General features: G+C 43.5%; 2 protein-coding genes across 2 annotated transcripts in view; both read right to left on the reverse strand.

The window, feature by feature from the left end:
- Positions 1–9463, reverse strand: part of LOC115152098 (leucine-rich repeat-containing protein 17) — a 28819-nt gene extending 19356 nt beyond the window's left edge. Inside the window, exons 1-4 of the mRNA XM_029696615.1 lie at positions 9413–9463; positions 9037–9279; positions 1126–1390; positions 835–971 (exon numbers count right to left, since the gene is read on the reverse strand). Coding sequence (XP_029552475.1) covers positions 835–971; positions 1126–1253 — 265 coding nt within the window. The 5' untranslated portion in view covers positions 1254–1390; positions 9037–9279; positions 9413–9463. The remainder of the gene's footprint in view (positions 1–834; positions 972–1125; positions 1391–9036; positions 9280–9412) is intronic.
- A 2490-nt stretch (positions 9464–11953) lies between these two features.
- On the reverse strand, positions 11954–25353 carry fam185a (family with sequence similarity 185 member A). Its single transcript, XM_029696623.1, has 8 exons — positions 24679–25353; positions 24315–24424; positions 17554–17646; positions 16982–17120; positions 13932–13973; positions 13714–13812; positions 13391–13525; positions 11954–13243 (listed from the first exon to the last, which is right to left on the reverse strand). The coding sequence occupies exons 1-8, from the start codon at positions 25100–25102 to the stop codon at positions 13131–13133; spliced, it is 1155 nt and encodes a 384-aa protein (XP_029552483.1). The 5' UTR covers positions 25103–25353; the 3' UTR covers positions 11954–13130.
- Between the last annotated feature and the right edge of the window lie 407 nt (positions 25354–25760).

The following is a 25760-nucleotide window of genomic DNA, read 5'->3' on the forward strand; positions in this document are numbered from 1 at the left end:
GATGTGCATTATATCCAGCTGTTCAGTTAGGCCTAGTGATATTGTCGAACATCATCAGCTGGTCCAGGAAATATTGTTCTGAATGACAGTCAAGTGGCAAACAGCTGTTGTGTTTTAGCACCTGATGCAAAAACAGTCAGTGCAGGAAAATGGTGTTCGTAAGAATGTCCAGAATATGTTTATGTTTTGTTCATCGCGCCAGTGAAGACCTTTGATCCATGTTGGATCCAATCCAATAGGCCTACATTTGTTTTCTGCTTTTTTGTTGTTGCTTGTTTTACAGCAGGGTCTAAAATATTTAACAGAGAAAGTATCAAGGTAATGAGTGAATGTTTTCACAAGTTTCTGTGCGTCAGATTGGACACAGAGTTAGGCTTCTGTGTGCATTTGTGTAGGATAACCTAGGCCAGTGATTCCCAACCTTTTTCGGTTACTATACCACTAACTGAAAGTTGCTCTTCCCAGAGTAGCCCTGAGGTAGCCCCTCATGTGCATTTTACCAGTAGGCATATGGTCTCATAGTCTTCTCAAGTACCCTCTGTGGATATAAAAGGAAACTCAATGTATCTCGATAACGTTGAGTGTGCAGTACCATCCACAAAACGTTTTGCGCGCCAAAAGACTAGATACTGAAAGCACTTTTCAAGACACTTGGCCCTCGCCAGTGACCTGGTACTAGATTAATCCAGTCCTGGACTAAAAAGCGTGTTCAGTGAAGAATCCCCATTGAAAGTAATGTTTTGTCCAGGAGTAGGCTAAATCTGGTCCTATTTTATCTTCATAGGCAGTAAAACCATAAAGTAAATAAGCTAGAATCCAGCGCATTATAATTACATAAGGCAGTGGGGATGGAAGAAAGTTTTCTCCCTTGGCAGTCCACGAAGAGGTCTTCAGAGTCGCTGTACTCTGAGCATTCAGGGACCTGATGCCTGGAGTCTCCTGACCTGCCCTGGCGCCCCCGACCTCTCACCCTAATGATGACAACAATACATTTTAGCATAGTTAATGTAGATAATATTTTCATCTAAATAGACATACTTATAATATCTAATAAAGTCAATAAAGCATAGTGGTTCAAACGAGTAAGATATAAAATGAGAGAAACAACCTAGAATCCATCCATACCTGTCCTGTCTGAGGAGGCGTCTGCCTACTTTGAGCCGCCTGCCCTGGCCTGCCTTCCTCAGCTGGGAGGGTGGTGGGAGCAGCAGGAGTACTAGGAGAGCCAGGAGGAGAGGGGAGGTCACACGCATCCTGAGCCCAGCTGGGGCTCCCTCTCGCTCGGGATAGCTGGAGCGAAGCAGTGGGTGGAGTGGAGGTTTTACTGGAAAATGGGAGTGGAGGATTGCATGTTGACAGTGTCTGATATAATGGGATTCAGCTGCTGTTCCTGCAGAGAGAGAGAGAGGGAGGGAGAACGAGAGGGGGAGAATGGAGGGGTAGGGAGAGAGAAAACAGACAGTGTGAGTGACTGGGACAGAGAGAAAACAGACAGTGTGAGTGACTGGGACAGAGAGAAAGCAGACAGTGTGAGTGACTGGGACAGAGAGAAAGCAGGCAGTGTGAGTGACTGGGACAGAGAGAAAACAGACAGTGTGAGTGACTGGGACAGAGAGAAAGCAGACATTGTGAGTGACTGGGACAGAGAGAAAGCAGACAGTGTGAGTGACTGGGACAGAGAGAAAACCGGCAGTGTGAGTGACTGGGACAGAGAGAAAGCAGACAGTGTGAGTGACTGGGACAGAGAGAAAGCAGACATTGTGAGTGACTGGGACAGAGAGAAAGCAGACAGTGTGAGTGACTGGGACAGAGAGAAAGCAGACATTGTGAGTGACTGGGACAGAGAGAAAACAGACAGTGTGAGTGACTGGGACAGAGAGAAAGCAGACAGTGTGAGTGACTGGGACAGAGAGAAAGCAGACATTGTGAGTGACTGGGACAGAGAGAAAACCGGCAGTGTGAGTGACTGGGACAGAGAGAAAGCAGACAGTGTGAGTGACTGGGACAGAGAGAAAACAGACAGTGTGAGTGACTGGGACAGAGAGAAAACAGACAGTGTGAGTGACTGGGACAGAGAGAAAACAGACAGTGTGAGTGACTGGGACAGAGAGAAAACAGACAGTGTGAGTGACTGGGACAGAGAGAAAACAGACAGTGTGAGTGACTGGGACAGAGAGAAAGCAGACATTGTGAGTGACTGGGACAGAGAGAAAGCAGACAGTGTGAGTGACTGGGACAGAGAGAAAACAGACAGTGTGAGTGACTGGGACAGAGAGAAAACAGACAGTGTGAGTGACTGGGACAGAGAGAAAACCGGCAGTGTGAGTGACTGGGACAGAGAGAAAACCGGCAGTGTGAGTGACTGGGACAGAGAGAAAACAGACAGTGTGAGTGACTGGGACAGAGAGAAAACAGACAGTGTGAGTGACTGGGACAGAGAGAAAACAGACAGTGTGAGTGACTGGGACAGAGAGAAAACAGACAGTGTGAGTGACTGGGACAGAGAGAAAGTTGACGGATGGCATTAAAGCAACACAATGGTTAAATTGCAACATTTCGAATATTGTTTGATTTACACATTCTTTCTGCATTTAGCAGTTGCTTATTTTACTTACATGTGACAGTAAATTCAGCTGAAACCATGAAGTCAATGTGTGCGACATTACCCAGATAAGAACAGCCTTGTAAAACTTGATGAGACAAGTTATGGCAGAAATCAGTCCCTCCCTGTAAACATTCCTCACAGTCAGTGATTTGTTTGTTGGTGTGTGTTTATATGTATTTGCACCTGAGTATATTATTTCAAATAAAGAATACACATCTGGAAACATTCTAATGTTCCTTCTGCTGCTTTTCTATCTCACCTCTCTCTCTTTCTGTATCCCCCCTCTTTCCCAGGTGAATGCAGAAACCTACAGGAGCTGAACCTGCCATTGTTCCAACATTATCATGAGTCACGGCAACATCTTCTCACGGATACAAACCACCCTCTTATCTTATCTTCCAGGGGTGGAATTAACGCTAGAACAGAAAGAACGTCTTTAGTTTATGCTTTTCATTCATTCCCTTTTGATAATGGGTACAAACTTTGCACAGGTACAAACACCTAGTAAACCAAGTGCTTAGCCTTGATGGTATGCCACTGTTCTGAAGCTCATCACCACTCAGACTGACAGATGAAGTCAGATTATTAAAACTAGACATTGCTTGATTATACAGCACCACTACTATTATCTACAACATTACATTAAGAGGACTACAGGGAATCATTCCTTTTCCCTTTATTCCATATGTTGTATACTTCCCAATACTGTTTAGGTGTAAAGCTACAGTGAAATCAGGACCACATGGGGACTCGGGTGGAGGGGGAACTGCTTGTCGTATAATGTGATTTACAGTCACCATTCATCTTTACCGATAACACTACATTCTTTAAATAACATGTCATTACTATGAAAAATAGGGACACATTTTCTACATTAAAGGCCTGATTGGTGGAGTCCTGCAGAGATGGTTGTCCTTCTGGAAGGTTCTCCCATCTCCACAGAGGAAATCTAGAGCTTTGTCGGAGTGACCATTGGGTTCTTGGTTACCTCCCTGACCAAGGCCCTTCTCCCCCGATTGCTTAGTTTGGCCAGGCAGCCAGCTCAAGGAAGAGTCTTGGTGGTTCTAAACATCTTCCATTTAAGAATGATGGAGGCCACTGTGTTCTTGGGGACCTTCAATGTTGCATACATTTTTTGGTACCCTTCCCCAGATCTGTGCCTTGACAAAATCCTGTCTCGGAGTTCTATGGACAATTCCTTCGACCTCATGGCTTGGTTTTTGCTCTGACATGCACTGTCAACTGTGGCACCTTATATAGACATGTGTGCCTTTCCAAATAATGTCCAATCAACTGAATTTAATCATGTTGTAGAAACATCTCAAGGATGATCATTGGAAACAGGATGTACCAGAGCTCAATTTTGAGTCCCATAGCAAAGGGTCTGAATACTTATGTAAATAAATTATTTATGTTTTTCATTTTTAATACATTTGAAAAAAATTCTAAAACCTGTTTTCACTTTGTCATGATGGGGTACTGTATGTAGATTGCAGAAGCAAAAAAATATATTTCATAAATTTTTTAATAAGGCTGTAACGTAACAAAATTTGGAGAAAGTCAAGGGGTCTGAATACTTTCCAAAGGCACTGCACATATTGTTGTTTGTTAAGTGACCCTGTTTGATTTTTAGATGTTATTGGATGACATTGTCTATGAGCCATCTAATGAACTCTGAGGGCTTGTTTGTTATAAGGGGCTACAGTGCCTTGCAAAAGTATTCACCCCCTTGCCGTTTTTCCTATTTTGTTGCATTACAACCTGTAATTTAAAATGATTTTTATTTGGATTTCATGTAATGGACAAACACAAAATAGTCCCAATTGGTGAAGTGAAATGAAAAAAATGACTTGTTTAAAAGAAAATTATAAAAAAAACTGAAAAGTGGTGTGTGCATATGTATTCACCCCCTTTGCTATGAAGCCCCTAAATAAGATCTGGTGCAACCAATTACCTTCAGAAGTCACATAATTAATTAAATGAAGTCCACCTGTGTGCAATCTGAGTGTCACATGATCTGTCACATGATCTCAGTATATATACACCTGTTCTGAAAGGCCCCAGAGTCTGCAACCCCACTATACAAGGGTCACCACCAAGCAAGCGGCACCATGAAGACCAAGGAGCTCTCTAAACAGGTCAGGGACAAAGTTGTGGAGAAGTACAGATCAGTGTTGGGTTGTAAAAAATATCTGAAACTTTGAACATCCCACGGAGCACCATTAAATCCATTATTAAAAAATGGAAAGAATATGGCACCAGAACAATCCTGCCAAGAGAGGGCCACCCACCAAAACTCACGGACCAGGCAAGGAGGGTATTAATCAGAGAGGCAACAAAGAGACCAAAGATAACCGTGAAGAAGCTGAAACGTCCATAGGACCACTTAAGCCATACACTCCACAAAGCTGGGCTTTACGGAAGTGGCCAGAAAAAAAAACATTGCTTAAAGAAAAAAATAAAGGCATGTGGGAGACTCCCCAAACATATGGAAGAAGGTACTCTGGTCAGATGAGACTAAAATTGAGCTTTTTGGCCATCAAGGAAAATGCTATGTCTGGCACAAACCCAACACCTCTCATCACCCCGAGAACACCGAGAACACCAGCATGGTGGTGCCAGGATCATGCTGTGGGGATGTTTTTCATCGGCAGGGACGGGGAACTGGTCAGAATTGAAGGAATGATGGATGGCGCTAAATACAGGGAAATTCTTGAGGGAAACCTGTTTTCATCTTCCAGAGATTTGAGACTGGGACAGAGGTTTACCTTCCAGCAGGACAATGACCCTAAGCATACTGCTAAAGCAACACTCGAGTGGTTTAAGGGCAAACATTTAAATGCCTTGGAATGGCCTAGTCAAAGCCCAGACATCAATCCAATTGAGAATCTGTGGTATGACTTAAAGATTGCTGTACACCAGCAGGAACCCATCCAACTTAAAGGAGCTGGAGCAGTTTTGTCTTGAAGATTGGGCAAAAATCCAAGTGGCTAGATGTGGCAAGCTTATAGAGACATACCCTAAGAGACTTGCAGCTGTAATTGCTGCAAAAGCTAGCTCTACAAAGTATTGACTTTGGTGGGGTGGGGGTGAATAGTTATGCATGCTCAAGTTTTCCGTTTTTTTGTCTTGTTTCTTGTTTGTTCAAAGTGTTAGGCATGTTGTCTAAATCAAATGATACAAACCCCAAAGAAATCTATTTTAATTCCAGGTTATAAGGCAACAAAATTGGAAAAATGCCAAGGGGGGTGAAGACTTTCGCAAGGAACTGTATATGCATGCTTATATAGTCTTCCAATGCTATATGAGTGTGATATGTGATAGGACTAGAGTTACTTTAAGACTTTAATGTACACTGTAATGGAATACACAGAGGTGGTTTGAATAAAGTGTAAACCTTGTGCTGTCCTTCACCAGGATGAGATGGTTTTTTCTTCCCTCGCTTCAATCTTTCTTCTTGCTTCTGTCTGTCTGTCTGTCTGTCTGTCTGTCTGTCTGTCTGTCTGTCTGTCTGTCTGTCTGTCTGTCTGTCTGTCTGTCTGTCTGTCTGTCTGTCTGTCTGTCTGTCTGTCTGTCTGTCTGTCTGTCTGTCTGTCTGTCTGTCTCTCTCCCTACTGAAAGTAAGATAGTCACTTAAATTCCAGGCCATCGCTTTTATACAGTTGAAGTCGGAAGTTTACCTAAACTTAGGTTGGAGTCATTAAAACTTGTTTTTCAACCACTCCACAAATTTCTTGTTAACTTCTTGCAGAGCGCCAAATTAAAATAAAAAATTACTATAAATATTAAACTTTCATGAAATCACAAGTGCAATACATCAAAATAAAGCTTAACTTGTTGTTAATCCAGCCGCCTTGTCAGATTTCAAAAAGGCTTTACGGCGAAAGCAAACCATGCGATTATCTGACGACAGCGCTCAGCACACAAATGCATAACAAATCATTTTCAACCAGGGAGTTGCAACAAAAGTCAGAAATAGCGATATAATATATGCCTTACCTTTGAAGATCTTCTTCTGTTGGCACTCCAAAAGGTCCCAGTTACATTACAAATGGTCCTTTTGTTCGATAAAGTCTTTCTTTATATCCATAAAAATTCAGTTTAGCTGGTGCGCTTCAGTCAATAATCCACTCGGTTTCCCTCCTTCAAAATGCCCTCCTTCGCCCTATTATAAAAGTGCCAGCCATTGAAATCAGTGGTAGGATGAAATTATTTTTTTGGGGGGGGGGTGGTTTGTCCTCGGGGTTTCGCCTGCCATTTCAGTTCTGTTATACTCACAGACATGACATTATTTTAACAGTTTTAGAAACTTTTGAGTGTTTTCTATCCAAATCTACCAATTATATGCATATCCTAGCTTCTGGGCCTGAGTAGCAGGCAGTCTACTTTGGGCACGCTTTTCATCCGGACATGAAAATACCGCCCCCTATCCCAAAGAAGTTAACAAACTATAGTTTTGGCAAGTCGGTTAGGATATCTTCTTTGTGCATGTGTAACCGATGTGAAATGGCTAGTTAGTTAGCGGTGGTGTGCGCTAATAGCGTTTCAATCGGTGACGTCACTCGCTCTGAGACTTGAAGTAGGGTTTCCCCTTGCGTTGCAAGGGCCGCGGCTTTTGTGGCGCGATGGGTAACGATGCTTCGGTGGGGTGTCAGTTGTTGATGTGTGCAAGGGTTCCTGGTTCGAGCCCAGGTTGGGGCGAAGAGAGGGACGGAACCTACTCTGTTACACATGACACAAGTCATTTCTTTCAAAAATTGTTTACAGACAGATTATTTCACTTATAATTCACTGCATCACAATTCCAGTGGGTCAGAAGTTTACATACACTAAGTTGACTGTGCCTTTAAACAGCTTGGAATATTCCAGAAAATGATATCATGGCTTTAGAAGCTTCTGATAGGCTAATTGACATCATGAGTCAATTGGAGGTGTACCTGTGGATGTATTTCAAGGCCTACCTTCAAACACAGTGTCTCTTTGCTTGACATCGTGGGAAAATCAAAAGAAATCAGCCAAGACCTCAGAAAAAAGATTGTAGACCTCCACATGTCTGGTTCATCCTTGGGAGCAATTTCAAAACACCTGAATGTACCACGTTCATCTGTACAAACAATAGTACACAAGGAGGCCTACAAACCTGACTCAGGTACACCAGCTCTGTCAGGAAGAATGGGCCAAAATTCACCCAACTTATTGTGGGAAGCTTGTGGAAGGCTACCCAAAACATTTGACCCAAGTTAAACAATTTAAGGGCAATGCTACCAAATACTAATTGAGTGTATGTAAACTTCTGACCCACTGGGAATGTGATGAAAGAAATAAAATCTGAAATAAATGATTCTCTCTACTGTTATTCATTCTTAAAATAAAGTGGTGATCCTAACTGACCTAACTGAGTTTAAATGTACTTGGCTAAGGTGTATGTAAACTTCCGACTTCATCCGTACGCCAGTTACGATTGCCCAATACTGTTATCCCAGTTATGTAGTGAGATAATCTGGCAAGCTGAAACAAAGAATGAGAGCAACAGAGAGAGAGAAAAACCAAACCAGGCTTTGTGTGTCAACCCCAAAAGGTATGGAAGGCCGTTCAGGTCTTTGTGTCAAAATTAAGATGTTAAATAACGAGCTGTCTACTGACCCAAACAGCCTTCGATAAACAGGGACCTGGACCATATGTCTTTGTATCCTCTCCATAAGTGTTTATATTCCAAAACATTTTACACTTGAAAGCAATTCCATAGGCTCTGTTTTCTGTTAAACCCTATGAGCTCACAGAGAAGAAATCTGTGGAAAATGCTTCACAGAGCTGGCTAAGAACGAACCTGCAGAAATAAAGTCTTACTTCAGTTTATTTCCAAAGACTTTTAACCATCTGACTGTCAGTGCTGCTGTCAACACATACCTACACTCCCTTCTTTCTCTGATAGTCTCTCCTCTCCTTCTCTCTCTCTGTCCATCCTTCCTCTGCTGTTCTTATGGGATTCCTCCTGATTTTCAAGGTCTAGAGCTTCTCCCAATCAAATGCCACAACCAATTTACAACTGCCTACCTCACATCCCTCCACCACCCCGCTCGCCCCTTTCTTGCCATCCTACCTTGGTCGTTCACCTGGGGCAACCCTACCAGAAGTCAAATAATCAGTCATATATTGTTATAACCCCAACGCCCACACCTACACAAATTGAAGAAAGTGAGAAGACTTGAATTAGTGAAATCAGGCTGATAACAGGCTGCAGGTGATACAAGAACACATTGGCTTTATAAATACTATGGAGTATTACTTGTCCAATTCAGAACATCCAGTATGAATATGAGGCTAACACACAGCCAGATGTGGCCCAGCACTGTTCACATATTGATCTTTAACCCCCTCTGTCTGTCCAGCAGCTGTTGGAAGGTAGATTCACTGTTAAAGGCTTACAGTACCTGGCCAAAGGGAAGGGCTGCCACAAGCTCATCCACCTCAATCTCTCTGGCTGCACTCAGGACAGTTTCTGCAGTCCTCTCTGATCCATATGTCTCCTTTTATCTGCTTTAACTATATCCAGATGAGTTTTCCAACAACACATCTGTGTCCTCAGCTCCCTGGCTGCACTAGAGTCAGTTTGTGTGCTCCTCTTCAAGTCTGTATGTTGACCCTGGGGAATGAGAAAGGTTCTCTCTCTGGCTCTGAGAGAGAGAGAGAGAGAGAGAGAGAGAGAGAGAGAGAGAGAGAGAGAAGGAGGGGGCTACAGCTTACGCACTGGTTTTAAATTACAACACACACACCCACATGTACTCCAGCATGAACATGGACTCTCACCAGGGCCAGCATTTTTCCAGCTGGTTAAGTGGTTGTACTTTGCTGCGAGAGAGAGACAGAAAGGCTGCAGCTAACTTGTTTGTTGAAAATTACGACATACACATATTCACCCTCTCCCTCTCCCTCTCTCTCACCCCACTGCTCTCTAATTGTGTGTGTGTCTCTCTCTCTTTCTCTCTCTCTCTCTCTCTCTTTTCTCTCTCTCTCTCTCTCTCTCTCTCTCTCTCTCTCTCTCTCTCTCTCTCTCTCTCTCTCTCTCTCTCTCTCTCTCTCGTCCCTAAAGATCTCAGTGGATGGTTTCAGGTACATAGCAGCAGGCTGCCCTCTGCTGCAGCGGAAGTCTTCATTGACATGCCCACTCTGCCAGACAACTGTGTGCTGGTATGTATGGAGCTACCAGACAACTCATTTAGGCTCTGGCCAATAGTTGTTCTCTTTCTAGGGAGTAGTTCCATCTTCTTTAACCACCATTGTCTACCTGTGTATTTTGTGAGTGAATGGACCTCTGCCTGTCACTGTCTGGTTTCCTCCTGTTGGAGCTAGCCTCCAAGTATCACTCTCTGTCTGCCATTTCCCTATGGGACACGGCCCATCTCTCAGACAACCTCACCAAGTTCAGAGTGGATGGTGAGTGTGTGTGAGTGTGTGTGCCACGACTCATGTTCCATATCTGTGTATAAGTGTTCGTTGATTGTCTTGGCAAATATCGTTGTGGTGAGTCTCGTTGCCGGGGTGATGTCTACAGGGAATCTGATTGGGTGACTGAGTGACGTGCTACACGCCTTATTTCATGTGATTGGTCTATATGTGATTGGTCTGTGACATCAAACCACGATGCAGCATCCAGCAGCATGGAGAGAAACATCTTGTGGGCCAACCCTGGAACTTTGGAAATCCACACATTTTTGGCCTTATACAGTGCTGTATCTGGCACAGGTCACTGTTAAGTGATCAGCCAATGATTATAGCTCTTCAGCCAAAGGAGATGGTCAGTTTGTTTCTGAAGATGTGATTAGTCAAGACAGATGGTTCAGGGGCATTAACAACACACACACAGTTTGTTATGATGTGTGTTGTTCTGACAGTATATCTGTGTGTTCCTGTAGGTAGCAGTCGTATGACAGACGTCAGTTGGAGAGCTCTCTCCAGGCCTCGCTACACTCCACGCTGCTGACTGCCCCAGGATGACTGACGCCAGCCAAGTCTATGGGCGCCCTCCAAAACCTGGTCTACCTCAACATCTCACACTGCAGTAGGTGTTTGTGTGTGTGTGTGTACTGTCTCTCTACTTTAGATGACATCCGGTTGCATCACCTGACTGCGTGTGTGTGTGTGAGTGCAGGCTTGTTGCAGGGTGAATAATAGGGGCAGTGATACCTGACTGAAGGGCTCTCTGCCTCTAAACTGAGGGAGCTGAATCTGAGCAACTGCAGCCGCATCGACTTATCTATCATGAGGGTGGCTCAATGTAAGGTCATACAAGTAAATACACACACACACACACACACATTACACACACATGTACTGTACACGCATTGACTGACTAGCGTGATGTGTTTGTACTAGTTGCAGTGAGCTGAACCCCGAGTGTCTTAAAGCCAATTTATGCTTGCTCCGAAAATCTAATCCGGAGGCTCCTCATGGAGGTTTTGACGCAATTGCGGAGCCTCTGGAGGCTTGAAGAAGCCAAATCGAGCTCCGTACTGCATCGCCGTGCACCTCCAAAATGTTGTGACAATGCGTAGGCTCCATATAGCTCCGCATTGATTGGTTGAAGGTAGGTGGGGGTGGGAGGTCCTGTATAAACAAACTCACTTCCTTGACAACTTCCTTCACAACAGCTCTGCAAAGTGCAAAAAGTGTGTTTGCTCTGACTTCTGCAGAGGCCGCATCGCAGTAAATGCTGTATGTCCAATGCAGAAGTTGGATTGACCATGCAGAGCCTTTTACTGTGATAACATGTCTGATTCCAGTCTGGAGTGGCCCAGTAGCAGCTCCTCTCTCCTCCCTCTGGACATCAGTCGCTGCAACATCATGGACTAGGTAATGCTTCCATAGCTTGCTGTATATGTGTAGAATTACAGTTAGCCATGTCAAACACCTTACTCATGTTTCCAGGGCATGAGCCTGCAGTCCTGAGCAGTGGGAGCACAGTAACAATGTAGCCCCCTACTAGTTTGGCTATGACTGCCGTATCCAATCAGATGATCCGACTAGAACACCTAGGAGGAAGACAAGCCAGCACCAGGTAGAAATAAGTCGCTCTGGCAATTTAAGTCGCTCTGGATAAGAGCGTCTGCTAAATGACGTAAATGTAAATAACAAAAATAGGAATTTGATAAAGGCCTGTGGAGAGGACTACAATTACACAACATGAGTACACAGTCCATGCAGACAAACAAACACACGAGGACAGAGTTTATACATACAAACTACCAATTTAAGGTAAACCAAATCCCTACCATTCACTGCACCTTTAACTCTAGCTCAATGTCAAGCACCTGACTCGAATGACCAAAGACGAATAACCACAACAGATTATTTTTAGGCAAGGAAATATTGTTGAATTTTTATCAGAACATCAATGCAGTATATACATTTATGTAAAGCTTCTACATCAAAACATTTCAACTGAGTGGGAGAAAGGATAAATATATTTTATATGCATTACAACATGGATTATTTAATTTCATTTACATCATACAGCAAATATTTTTTGCATTGTAATAATATTCAAAAAACAAAATTGCCTCTATGATTTCATTGTCAGTGTTGATGTCAACACTTTTCCCAGTACTTGTTATTCGCAGTAAATTGAACCCCCCCCCCCCATGAATAGTTTAAAATAAAGGCAACAACAACAAACACTGGTCACATTCTTTTACCAAGCATCTAAAAACATTTTGTGCATTTTGCAGTTTCAACCCTACGGTCAGAGGTTAAGAGTGAGGTTCTCCTGGTTTGTCATAACAAACAAGGCAATTATCTTCCTCAAAAGTGTGCAATGAATTCTACTAGATGAAAAGCCAAAATGAATATACATCCTGCCATTAAAAGAAAGCTAAAACATTTACATTTCACATACTATCAAACTTTCTATTTTCGCATAGTATTTAAAATGCAAGCGCGGCTATTCAGAAACAGCCAATGACTGAACTAGCCTGGCTGCCACTAGATTTATGCTTGAGCCATCTCATGACAACAGTTGGCTAAAGCAGAAACATAATGACTGAGTTACCTCTACTAACCGTGATCATGTTTTGCAACTGCATTTAGACACGTAATAAAGTCTAGTAACCGTTGTCAATGCTACAGATGTGATTTTACCTTCATCATGATATTCACTAATGAAACTATTGATTGAGAACAGAAATCAATTAGATTTGAATTTGTTTAAATCTGCTCTCATGGGGTTCTCCGTCTGCATGTGTCAAGACCCCCAGAGGGCGATTCATTTCATCATATCACTGATCTGTCTTCCAGTTCCACATTGGCAACTTTCTCTTTTTTTGTCTCTCCTATGTCAGCTTAGCAGTAACAGAGAACGAACTGTGGTTGGACTCTGCCCAACAGTCACAGTCAGTGAGATAGTCACTATCAACATAAAGGACAGTTATGTCTACACTTGTCCCTGAGGACTTAGTTCAGTAGGTAGACAGGAAGTAGGTAGGACATTTTTGGAAGTGTTGGAATGGGGCCTAGGCGTAGGAGTGAAGCCTCAGCTGCCCAGCTTCAGAGACTCAAACCAGCTCTGTGCCTTCAGGGTGATGGAGCCTCTGTCTGCCTGGGCCCTGATCCACTGGTCACCCTGGGGTTGCCCATTCATATGGCCTACAGGAAGAGCAGAATAAATGGAATTGGGTGGGTTTAGTAGTAACAGTAGCAGCTGTGTACTGTACTCACTGGGTGAGAAACAGTAGGAGTAAGTATAACTCATTGGTGAGTTGAGTCCAAGTAGTATTTTTAGGGATGACTGACCGGTGACAGTAGTCATGCCATCTTTGGAATCTCTCTCTGCTTGGTGAAGGACTATCTCTGGGCTGATCTCTACTGACGTTCCACACAGCTGCACTCCTGCTCTTATAGAGGAGGGGACACGCACAGACACTGCACCTGAGAGAGGGAGGAAGAAGGGGGGCATAGAAAGCAAAAGGGAGAAAAGAGTGATGGAAAGACAGTGACAGGAGAAGACTGGGTCAGAGGTGTAACATTGGAGAGAGAGAAAGAGACAATTCAGAGGGATGACCAGATATGGCTCATCCTATACCCAGTACATCCACCCAGAATGTTATTATGTTTACCTTGCTGAGAGTGGAGTTCTGCACTGCCACTGTCTCCTACATATGCATCAATGTTTCCACTGTTGGACAACACCTTCAGGAAGCCATTATTAGACCCATCTGGCAAAACGTGGCAAAGTTAAAAAAAAAAGGTACGCTTAAAATCAGCTTAAAATAGTCTCAAACAAAATTGGACACAATCGGTTTTCAAATGTAGCACAGAGTATTGGCCCACTTACCTACAATTATATCTCCAGTCTCATTCCGCACTGTGGCATCGCCTGTATGACAAAGAAACTAAACGTGAGACGCTGATGTACCCAGAGAGCTCACAGGATAATGGTTTCCATGTCCTCTAGGAGAACAGAGAGGCTGTCTATCTCAGAGGAAATCTCCATTCATTATGGCTGACTCATCCTCTTCTTGCCTCACTTTCTCTCTGTTAATTGCTCTTCCTGTTTGTTTTTTTGTTGCCAGAGGTTCCTCTTCTTCTTTCACTCTACGTAACCTTGATTTATCTAAGCAGTGACTCACTCAGGCCATCCACAACTTAATCATCTTGTTTACACCAAGTTAGGGAAAGCGTTTAAGTCTCTAGTCTGAATAATGGTAGTCACTAAACCAAAACAGTCCTGACCAGGAAAACTCTGTGCCTTAGATATAGCTGATAAATAGGGCCCAGGGTTTTTGCAGGTCATGTCACGTGTTCAATAAAAATTCAGGGCCCTAACTAAAAGTGCTGGCCAGTATTTGGCAGTATACGCACAGATCACTGCAGCTGTACATAGCCCATCCAACTACCTCATCCCCATACTGTATTTATTTATCTTGCTCCTTTGCACCCCAGTATCTCTACGTACACATTAATCTTGTACACATCAATCACTCCAGTGCTTAATTGGTATATTGTAATTACTTAGCTACCATGGCCTATTTATTGCCTTTATATCCCTTATCTTACCTCATTTGCACACACTGTATATAGACTTTTTCTACTGTATTATTGACTGTGTGTTTGTTTATTCTGTGTCTCGAACTGCTTTGCTTTATCTTGGCCAGGTCGCAGCTGTAAATGAGAACTTGTTCTCAACTGGCCTACCTGGTTAAATAAAGGTGAAATAAAATAAAAATACAGTTGAAGTCGGAAGTTAACATAGTTTGGAGTCATTAAAACTCGTTTTTCAACCACTCCACAAATTTCTTGTTAACAAACTATAGTTTTGGCAAGTCGGTTAAGCTCATCTACTTTGTGCATGACAAGTAATTTTTCCAACAATTGTTTACAGGCAGATTATTTCACTTACAATTCACTGTATCACAATTCCAGTGGGTCAGAAGTTTACATACACTAAGTTGACTGTGCCTTTAAACAGCTTGGAATATTCCAGAAAATGGTGTCATGGCTTTAGAAGCTTCTGATAGGCTAATTGATGTCATTTGACTCAATTGGAGGTGGACCTGTGGATGTATTTCAAGGCCTACCTTCAAACTCAGTGCCTCTTTGCTTGACATCATGTGAAAATCAAAAGAAATCAGCCAAGACCTCAGAAATAAAATTGTAGACCTCCACAAGTCTGGTTCATCCTTGGGAGCAATTTCCAAACGCCTGAAGGTACCACATTCATCTGTACAAACAATAGTACACAAGTATAAACACCATGGGACCACGCAGCCATCATACTGCTGAGGAAGGAGACTCGTTCTGTCTCCTAGAGATGAACGTACTTTGGTGCGAAAAGTGCAAATCAATCCCAGAACAACAGCAAAAGACGCTGGAAGAAACAGGTACAAAAGTATCTGTATCCACAGTAAAACGAGTCCTATATCGACATAACCTGAAAAGCCGCTTAGTAAGGAAGAAGCCACTGCTCCAAAACCGCCATAAAAAAGCCAGACTATGGTTTGCAACTGCACATGGGGACAAAGATCGTATTTTTTGGAGAAATGTCCTCTGGTCTGATGAAACAAAAATAGAACTGTTTGGCCATAATGGCCATCGTTATGTTTGGAGGAAAAAAGGGGAGGCTTGCAAGCCGAAGAACACCATCCCAACCGTGAAGCACAGGGGTGGCAGCATCATGTTGTGGGAGTGCTTTGCTGCAGGAGGGACTGGTGCACTTCGCAAAATAGATGGCATCATGAGGCAGGAAAATTATGTGAATATATTGAAGCAACAGCTCAAGACATCAGTCAGGAAGTTAAAGCTTGGTCTTCCAAATGGACAATGACCCCAAGCATACTTCCAAAGTTGTGGCAAAATGGCTTAAGGACAACAAAGTCGAGGTATTGGAGTGGCCATCACAAAGCCCTGACCTCAATCCTATAGAAAATTTGTGGGCAGAACTGAAAAAGTGCGCGCGAGCAAGGAGGCCTACAAACCTGACTCAGTTACACCAGCTCTGTCAGGAGGAAGGGGACAAAATTCACCCAACTTGTGGGAAGCTTGTGGAAGGCTACCCAAAACATTTGACTCAAGTTAAACAATTTAAAGGCAGTGCTGCCAAATACTAATTGAGTGTATGTAAACTTCTGACCCACTGGAAACGTGATGAAAGAAATAAAAGCTGAAATAAATTATTCTCTCTACTATTATTCTGACATTTCACATTCTTAAAATAAAGTGGTGATCCTAACTTACAAGGATTACATTTCAGGAATTGTGAAAAACTGAGTTTAAATGTATTTGGCTAAGGTGTATGTAAACTTCCGAATTCAACTGTATATGACTAGAAATACAGTATTATATTGTGGCCAACATATACAGTGCATTCAGAAGGTATTCAGACCATTTGACTTTTTCCAAATATTGTTACGTTAGACTTTTTCTAAAATGTATTACATAGATTTCCTCAAATCTACACGCAACACACCATAATGACAGTGAAAACAGGTCTTTAAAAATGTTTTGCAAATTAATAAAAAAATAAAGAGAAATGCCTTAACATAGGTATTCAGACCCTTTGCTATGATACTCCAAATTGAGCGCAGGTGCATCCTGTTTCTATTGATTATCCTTGAGCTGTTTCTACAACTTTGCGTCCGCCTGTGGTAAATTTAAACGTATTTGGCTAAGGTGTATGTAAACTTCCGTATGTAAACTTCCGACTTCAACTGTATGTGTGAATTCAAACCGATATCACAACGACAACATATTCCACAAACCACTCAATACCATTGACTAATAAAAGCCAAAGCTCTGGGGTGACAATGTTTCAAGTCTCATGAAGGCTGTGTTACTATGCAATGCTAAATGTACCATCCACTATATGCGCAGCACTCCCCTCCTCACCATGTATGTGTCCCAGCTGTATCCTCCCTGAAGAGGACGATATGGAGGTGGACTCAGCATAGATGGCCTTCACCTTCAGAGAGCCATGTTCTGTCGACACGTTCATAGTAGTACCCTGGATCTTCTTCACATTCACCGCCTACAGACAGAGCACAGAAAGAGCTTATATCTAGTATTAACTGTAATACACATACAGTGGGGAGAACAAGTATTTGATACACTGCCGATTTTGCAGGTTTTCCTACTTACAAAGTATGTAGAGGTCTGTAATTTGTATCATAGGTACACTTCAACTGTGAGAGACGGAATCTAAAACAAAAATCCAGAAAATCACATTGTATGATTTTTAAGTAATTAATTAGCATTTTTGTTTTAGATTCCGTCTCTCACAGTTGAAGTGTACCTATGATAAAAATTACAGACCTCTACATGCTTTGTAAGTAGGAAAACCTGCAAAATCGGCAGTGTATCAAATACTTGTTCTCCCCGCTGTACCATTCGACACATATATACTTATATAAAATAAACAATTGGGTAGGGAAGGTCTCAGAGTATAACAGCAGCTACTGTACACTGTGTCCAGAGGTGCTGATGTCCACATTGCCATGGATGGTTCCCACCCCAGTGACGTTGCCCCCCTGGGACTGGACCTGCACCTGGTGACCCTGTACAATAGAATAGGAGATTTTTTTTTACAATGGAAATATTTTTTGCTCTCCTCCCATTGCCCCCCCCCCCCCCCCCAAAAAAACACACAAGAAGATGCATGCTCAAGCAATATCTAATCCCCCCGAGCCTACAAGGCATAGCCAAGGGAAGTAGGGGTGCTGAGGGTGAAGCACCCACTGGCAAATCGAAATTAACCTTTTCACGTGTGAGTTCCAAATATCTCTAACGGCCACCCCAGCGTGAGTTGTTTTATGCACATGATGTCAGAATGCACTCACTGTTACAAAATGTGACTGTTACGCAACAGGACAGTTAACCCGCGCTGCCTGCTAATTATCTGTAGGCTGTGTTTCAACTTGTCAATTTATAATTATTTTCTAACAGTTTGCATGGAGGTGTGTTCCACCTCTAATTCACATAGAAGTAGCCCATTTCATTGTTACGGACAAATGATGTTTGAGGTTTTACTGAGCCGGACAAACTTTTCTTGAGGAGACCCCAAGCACTTCCCCCGTGTTTTCACAGATCAAGTATGCAGACATTTGCGCAGTCTTGCACAAATTCTTTCCCCGTGGCACATTTTCTGGCTGGTGCTCGCATTGCCTTCATTGTTGTTTTCCTTTCAAATAATAACTTTGGACAAGTGTGCGTTCCTATCAAAGTGCCTTAATATCTGTACATCACGTCGTTTCTACTGTATGTATGTACATATTTATGATAATGTACAGTGAGGAAAAAAGTATTTGATCCCCTGCAGATTTTGTACTTTTGCCCACTGACAAAGAAATGATCAGTCTTTAATTTTAATGGTAGGTTTATTTGAACAGTGAGAGACATAACAACAACAACAAAAAATCCATAAAATGCATGTCAAATTTTATAAATTGATTTGCATTTTAAATGAGGGAAATAAGTATTTGACCCCTCTCAATCAGAAAGATTTCTGGCTCCCAGGTGTCTTTTATACAGGTAACGAGCTGAGATTAGGAGCACGCTCTTAAAGGGAGTGCTCCTAACCGCAGCTTGTTACCTGTATTAAAGACACCTGTCCACAGAAGCAATCAATCAATCAGATTCCAAACTCTCCACCATGGCCAAGACCAAAGAGCTCTCCAAGGATGTCAGGGACAAGATTGTAGACCTACACAAGGCTGGAATGGGCTATAAGACCATCGCCAAGCAGCTTGGTGAGAAGGTGACAACAGTTTGTGCGATTATTCGCAAATGGAAGAAACACAAAAGAACTGTCAATCTCCCTCGGCCTGGCGCACCATGCAAGATCTCACCTCGTGGAGTTGCAATGATCATGAGAACGGTGAGGAATCAGCCCAGAACTACACGGGAGGATCTTGTCAGCTGGGACCATAGTCACCAAGAAAACAATTGGTAACACACTACGCCGTGAAGGACTGAAATCCTGCAGCGCCCGCAAGGTCCCCCTGCTCAAGAAAGCACTTAGACATGCCCGTCTGAAGTTTGAATCATTCAGATGTTCATTGGCAGAGGACAACTGGGTGAAAGTGTTGTGGTCAGATGAGACCAAAATGGAGCTCTTTGGCATCAACTCAACTCGCCGTGTTTGGAGGAGGAGGAATGCTGCCTATGACCACAAGAACACCATCTCCACCGTCAAACATGGAGGTGGAAACATTATGCTAAGGGGGTGTTTTTCTGCTAAGGGGACAGGACAACTTCACCGCATCAAAGGGACGATGGACGGGGCCATGTACCGTCAAATCTTGGGTGAGAACCTCCTTCCCTCAGCCAGGGCATTGAAAATGGGTCGTGAATGGGTATTCCAGCATGACAATGACCCAAAACACACGGCCAAGGCAACAAAGGAGAGGCTCAAGAAGAAGCACATTAAGGTCCTGGAGTGGCCTAGCCAGTCTCCAGACCTTAATCCCATAGAAAATCTGTGGAGGGAGCTGAAGGTTCGAGTTGACAAACGTCAGCCTCGAAACCTTAATGACTTGGAGAAGATCTGCAAAGAGGAGTGGGACAAAATCCCTCCTGAGATGTGTGCAAACCTGGTGGCCAACTACAAGAAACGTCTGACCTCTGTGATTGCCAACAAGGGTTTTGCCACCAAGTACTAAGTCATGTTTTGCAGAGGGGTCAAATACTTATTTCCCTCATTAAAATGCAAATAATTTTATAACATTTTTGACATGCGTTATTGTGGATTTTTTTGTTGTTATTCTGTCTCTCACTGTTCAAATAAACCTACCATTAAAATCATAGACTGATCATTTCTTTGTCAGTGGGCAAAAGTACAAAATCAGCAGGGGATCAAATACTTTTCCCCCCTCACTGTATTTACTGTATTATTTACATGTTTTCAAGTACTGTGACAAATGATGCATTCTGATTATTGCATAGATTGTAATGGACACCTATGATGTGTGTAAAATTCTTATGTAGCCTACATTTTCCGGTTTGGATGATTGTGTTATGCCGTCTCTACTTCTGTGAACGTCTGCACATTGCATCCAAAAAGAAACTGGTCACATTCAGAACATAACTTTGTAAGGACTGTGCTTGTGCAAAATGTTTCTGTGAAAAAACAGTGTGGCCAGTTCAAACGCTGACTTGCGTCAATTGAAACTGGACGCTCTAAATAAGCATTCTAAAATAACACTGGTTTGAGCGTACGCTGCAGGGACCACTATAGAATGATCACGCCTGTTTTTTGGTGCGTGTCAAAGGAAAAAATATTTAAGAAACAATCATGCAGTACAGTAAGCAAGCAGTTACACTGGCGGGCCCCAGTGGCAAAAAAATTATAAACCAAAAGCTTACCTTGGAAGAGTTCCAGTGTTGGATAGCCATAGCTAGCTAGCTAAAATAGCACCGCTCTCTGAGTAGGCTAAACTAGCTAGCTGGATTGACTAAGTGAAAAGAAAAACACTATGAAATATAGCTAGCTCTCTTTTTCTTCTCCTTCATTTTTGAAGAAATTAATTTGTTCAAAACTGTCTCTCTCTAGAGTCACCCAGAAGTGGCGCTCCTAGTGGCCAGGGACTTTAATGCAGGCAAACTTAAATCAGTTTTACCACATTTTTACCAGCATGTCACATGTGCAACCAGAGAAAAAAAAAAAATTCTAGACCACCTTTACTCCACACACAGAGATGCAAACAAAGCTCCCCCCCTCCATTTGGCAAATCTGACCATAATTTTATCCTCCTGATTCCCGCTCACAAGCAAAAACTAAAGCAGGAAGTACCAGTGACTCGCTCAATACGGAAGTGGTCAGATGACGCGGATCCTACACTACAGGACTGTTTTGCTAGCACAAACTGGAATATGTTCCGGGATTCATCCAATGGCATTGTGGAGTATACCACCTCAGTCATCGGCTTCATCAGTAAGTGCATCAACAACATCGTCCCCACAGTGACAGTACGTACATATCTCAACCAGAAGCCATGGATTACAGGCAACATCCACATCGAGCTGCCGCTTTCAAGGAGCAGGAGACTAATCCGGACGCTTATAAGAAACCCCGCTATGCCCTCAGACGAACTATCAAACAAGCAGAGTGTCAATACAGGATTAAGACTGAATCCTACTACACCAGCTCTGACGCTCGTCGGATGTGGCAGAGCTTGAAAACTATTACGGACTACGAAGGGAAACCCAGACGCGATCTGCCCAGTGACGCAAGCCTACCGGACGAGCTAAATGCCATTTATGCTTGCTTCGAGGCAAGAAACACTGAAGCATGCATGAGAGCACCAGCTGTCCTGGATGACTTTGTGATAACGCAATAAAGGTTGCCGAAGTGAACAAAACCTTTAAACAGGTCAACATTCACAAAGCCGCTGGGCCAGACGGATTACCAGGACGTGTACTCAAAGCATGCGCGGACCAACTGCCAAGTGTCTTCACTGACATTTTCAACCTCTCCCTGACCAAGTCTGTAATACCTACATGTTTCAAGCAGACCACCATAGTCCCTGTGCCCAAGGAAGCGAAGGTAACCTGCCTAAATGATTACCGCCCCATGGCACTCACGTCAGTAGCCATGAAGTGCTTTGAAAGGCTGGTCATGGCTCACAACAGCATCCTCTCAGACACCCTAGACCCACTCCAATTCGCATACTGCCCCAACAGATGATGCAATCTCAATCGCACTCCACACTGCCCTTTCTCACCTGGACAAAAGGAACACCTATGTGAGAATGCTGTTCATTGACTACAGCTCAGCGTTCCAACACCATAGTGCCCATGAAGCTCATCACTAAGCTAAAGACTCTGGGACTAAACACCTCCCTCTGCAACTGGATCCTGGACTTCCTGATGGGCAGCCCCCGTTGTAAGAGTAGGCAACAACATGTCTGCCACACTGATCCTTAACACTGGGGCCCCTCAGGGTGTGTACTTAGTCCCCTCCTGTATTCCCTGTTCACCCACGACTGCGTGGCCAAACAACTCCAACACCATCATTAAGTTTGCTGACGACAACAGTGATCACTGACAAGACGGCCTGTAGGGAGGAGGTCAGAGAACTGGCAGTGTGGTGCCAGAACAACAACCTCTCCCTCAATGTGAGCAAGACAAAGGAGCTGATCGTGGACTAAAGGAAATGGCGGGCCGAACAGGCCCCCCATTAACATCTGCGGGGCTGTAGTGGAGCGGGTCGAGAGTTTCAAGTTCCTTGGTGTCCACATCACCAAGGAACGATCATGGTCCAAACATACCAAGACAGTCGTGAAGAGGGCACGACAAAACCTTTTCCCCCTCAGGAGAGTGAAAACATTTGGCATGGCTCCCCAGATCCTCAAAAGGTTCTACAGCTGCACCATCGAGACCATCCTGACCGGTTGCATCACCGCCTGGTATGGCAACTGCTCGGCATCTGGCCGTAAGGCGCTACAGAGGGTAGTGCGAACGGCCAAGTACATCACTGGGGCCAAGATTCCTGCCATACAGGACCTGTATAATTAGGCGGTGTCAGAGGAAAGCCCACAAAATTGTCAGACTCCAGTCACCCAACTTAAAGACGGTTCTCTCTGCTACCGCACGGCAAGCGGTACCGGAGCGCCAAGTCTCAGACCAAAAGGCTCCTCAACAGCTTCTACCCCCAAGCCATAAGACTGCTGAACAATTAATAAAATCACAACCAGACAATTTACATTGACACGCCACCACCCCCTTTTGTACACTGCTGCTACTCGCTGTTTATTATCTATGCATAGTCACTTCACCATGTTCAAATTACCTCAACTAACCTGTACCCCCACACACTGACTCGGTACCGGTGCCCCCTTAATATAGCCTCATTGTTATTCTTATTGTGTTACTTTTTATGTTAGTCTACTTGGTACATATTTTCTTAACTCTTCTTGAACGGCACTGTTGGTTAAGCATTCCACGGTAAAGTCTACACTTGTTGTATTAGGCGCATGTGACAAATACAGTTTGATTTGAACTACTCACCACATTTTATGCACTGCAGTGCTAGCTGTACTAGATAAATTCTCTGATCCTTTGATTGGGTGGACAACATGTCAGTTCATGCTGCAAGAGCTCTGATTGGAGGACACCCTCCAACCTGAAGTTGTCATAATTACTGTGTAAGTCTATGGAAGGGGGTGAGAACTATGAGCCTCTTAGGTTTTGTATTGAAGTCAATGTACTGTGGCGTACAGCAGGTCAGCCACCAGGGGGAGACTCGTCGAGGCCTGGTAACAGATGGAGTATACATCACGAGGCGATGGCTCCATCTGCTGGACGGGCTCTCCAGCCAGGACTAATTGGGGCTGATTGGGAGCTGGTGAGTAATCAATGGCAGATTGCTCACCAGCTGTGTAAGGCCCATAAAGCTGCCAGAAGGGCAGCACACAGGGGGTGGGGGGGGAAAGAAAGGACTCCCGTGGTATTGTTGACAGTTGCAGAGGTAACAAGAGGGAGTTCAGTTTTGTGCCCGACAGGATACAGCCAGACCCGGAATACCAGAAGATGGCATCCCGAAGAGGGTCTCATTGGGGAGACCTATCCTTTTTGATCTATTATTTAAATAAACACCCTTGAAACTGAGCTAATCCTTCTCTGTCCGTGTCTGATCTGGGTAAACGTCTTGACCAAACCCCCTGGTCTGCCGCAGTACCTAGAGGACAGACGCTAGCTGTCCTCAGGCTACACCATGGTGCTACCCTACAGAGTGCTGTTGAGGCTACTGTACACCATTGCAAAACAGTGTTTTAATCATGTGAATCTATTTAGTATAGTTCTCTAAAAAGCATAACTTTAATGTTTCTCTATTATGAAATTCAGAGGAGGATAGTCAACCCCTTCGTCCTCAGAGGAGGCTCCACTGCTTTACATGCATGAAAGCTGTGGATGTAAACGTGGTTAATGTAATGTTTGGATTCAGTCTCGTCAGGTGAACTGTTGTGTCACCTTTTGGTCTAATAATTCTCATCTCCAAACTGTTTCTTTTCAATTGCTACCATGTTTATCTATATGCTTTATATATTTATTCTGTATTCACTTGCTTTGGCATTGTAAACATGTTTTCCATGCCAATAAAGCCCTTGGAATAAGAATTGAAGGTGCTGCTGGGCCATTAAAACAGATGTGGCTGTAGTTTTAGTCAAACTATAACCTTATTCATATTTCACTTCACTGTACACACTTTAATCCTATTCATATTTACCTTGACTGAGTGCAGCACGCAGTTCCCCCTCTCTGTCTGCACCCTGCAGCTATCACCCTCCATCTTCTGGACATGCACGTTGCCCTCTCCTTGAGTGGTGATGTAAAGGTCTGACACACACACACAGATGTGATTTCACTCACCATTTTGCTGTCATATCTAACTAATCACTGGTTTTATAAGAGGGAGGGGAAGTGCTTGGCTAGGGGTCATCATATCAATCATGTAATCATGAGCATCAGCTGACAGTTTGATCCAAGTACAGTTAGTACACCTAGAGACATTCTTTTAAATGGTCTTCTTTCATTTATGATGCAGACAGTGGCTCTAAACTCATGATTCAACTTAACAAATCAAAACTCACCACTTTTGATGGGAGCAGTCAGCTCCACTGACACGTTGCTGTTTTTGACCTCGGACAAGATGTACAGTTCCTTGTTTTGGTCATCATAGTGCACCTGGAAGCTGTCTAGTTGGACGGCTTGATCTGCGCTGGTGCCATGAATGGTGATGAAGGCCCGGTTCGCCTCGGGGAAAGCGTGCGGGTCCAGAGGTCGTACGGAGATGTTACATTGGAGCTGAACCCGTACTTTGCCGAAGGGGTTAACAACAAGAGTCCACTGCTTCAAGGCTTTGCTCACCTCTTTCTTCGTTGAAGCGCAGTGAGAGGTAGAGAACGACTTCAGAATCAACAAGGAAGAGTCTTGGAGGTTATTTGAACACGCTGCCAGAAACCTCAAACGTAAAAGTCCGAGACTTATACGTTGGTTCGCGGAACAACAAAACATCACGGTCACAGATCATAAACAGTCTTGAAAAGCATGCGCTTAAACATTTGCACCAGGGCTCCTTTATTGCTGCGCGGAACTTCGTTGCGTTACGCTCCACGTCCTACGGGAAGACAATGCTTTTGGCCAAAGGATGATGAAACAAGTTCGTACTTAGGTGATATTCTAACCAAAGACAGGTTTAGAACCACTGTGTTCTAGCCCTGTCCTATAATAAACCAGCCTCTCGTCACCCACTATCAGCTTTCTAAGTACTTCCGGGTGAGGGAATTTTTGAAAATGTCTAAATAAAAGTCCCCCACGTAATAGAAGACTGTAATTAACCTGTATTTATTCATAATTTATGAAAGATAATTGTCATAACATTAACAATGATTCATCTTTGTTCATATTCAAGTGACATTTACATTTCCCCCCCAAAGTTAAACAAATGCCCCCAATGCATTTCACTGTAGGCCTATAAATTACACATTGGCTTGTAGAGAAAAAAGTATTCTATGTGCCAATGTAAAATGGGGGTTTGGGAATACTCTGTAGAGTCTGTGGCACAGGTGGTTGGTGGCACCTTAATTGGGGAGGACGGGCTCATGGTAATGGCTGGGGCGGAATCGGTGGAATGGTGTCTAACTCATGGTTTCTACGTGTTTGATTCCATTCC

This window comes from Salmo trutta, chromosome 17 (genome assembly GCF_901001165.1).
Source record: "Salmo trutta chromosome 17, fSalTru1.1, whole genome shotgun sequence".
Classification (NCBI taxonomy): domain Eukaryota; kingdom Metazoa; phylum Chordata; class Actinopteri; order Salmoniformes; family Salmonidae; genus Salmo; species Salmo trutta.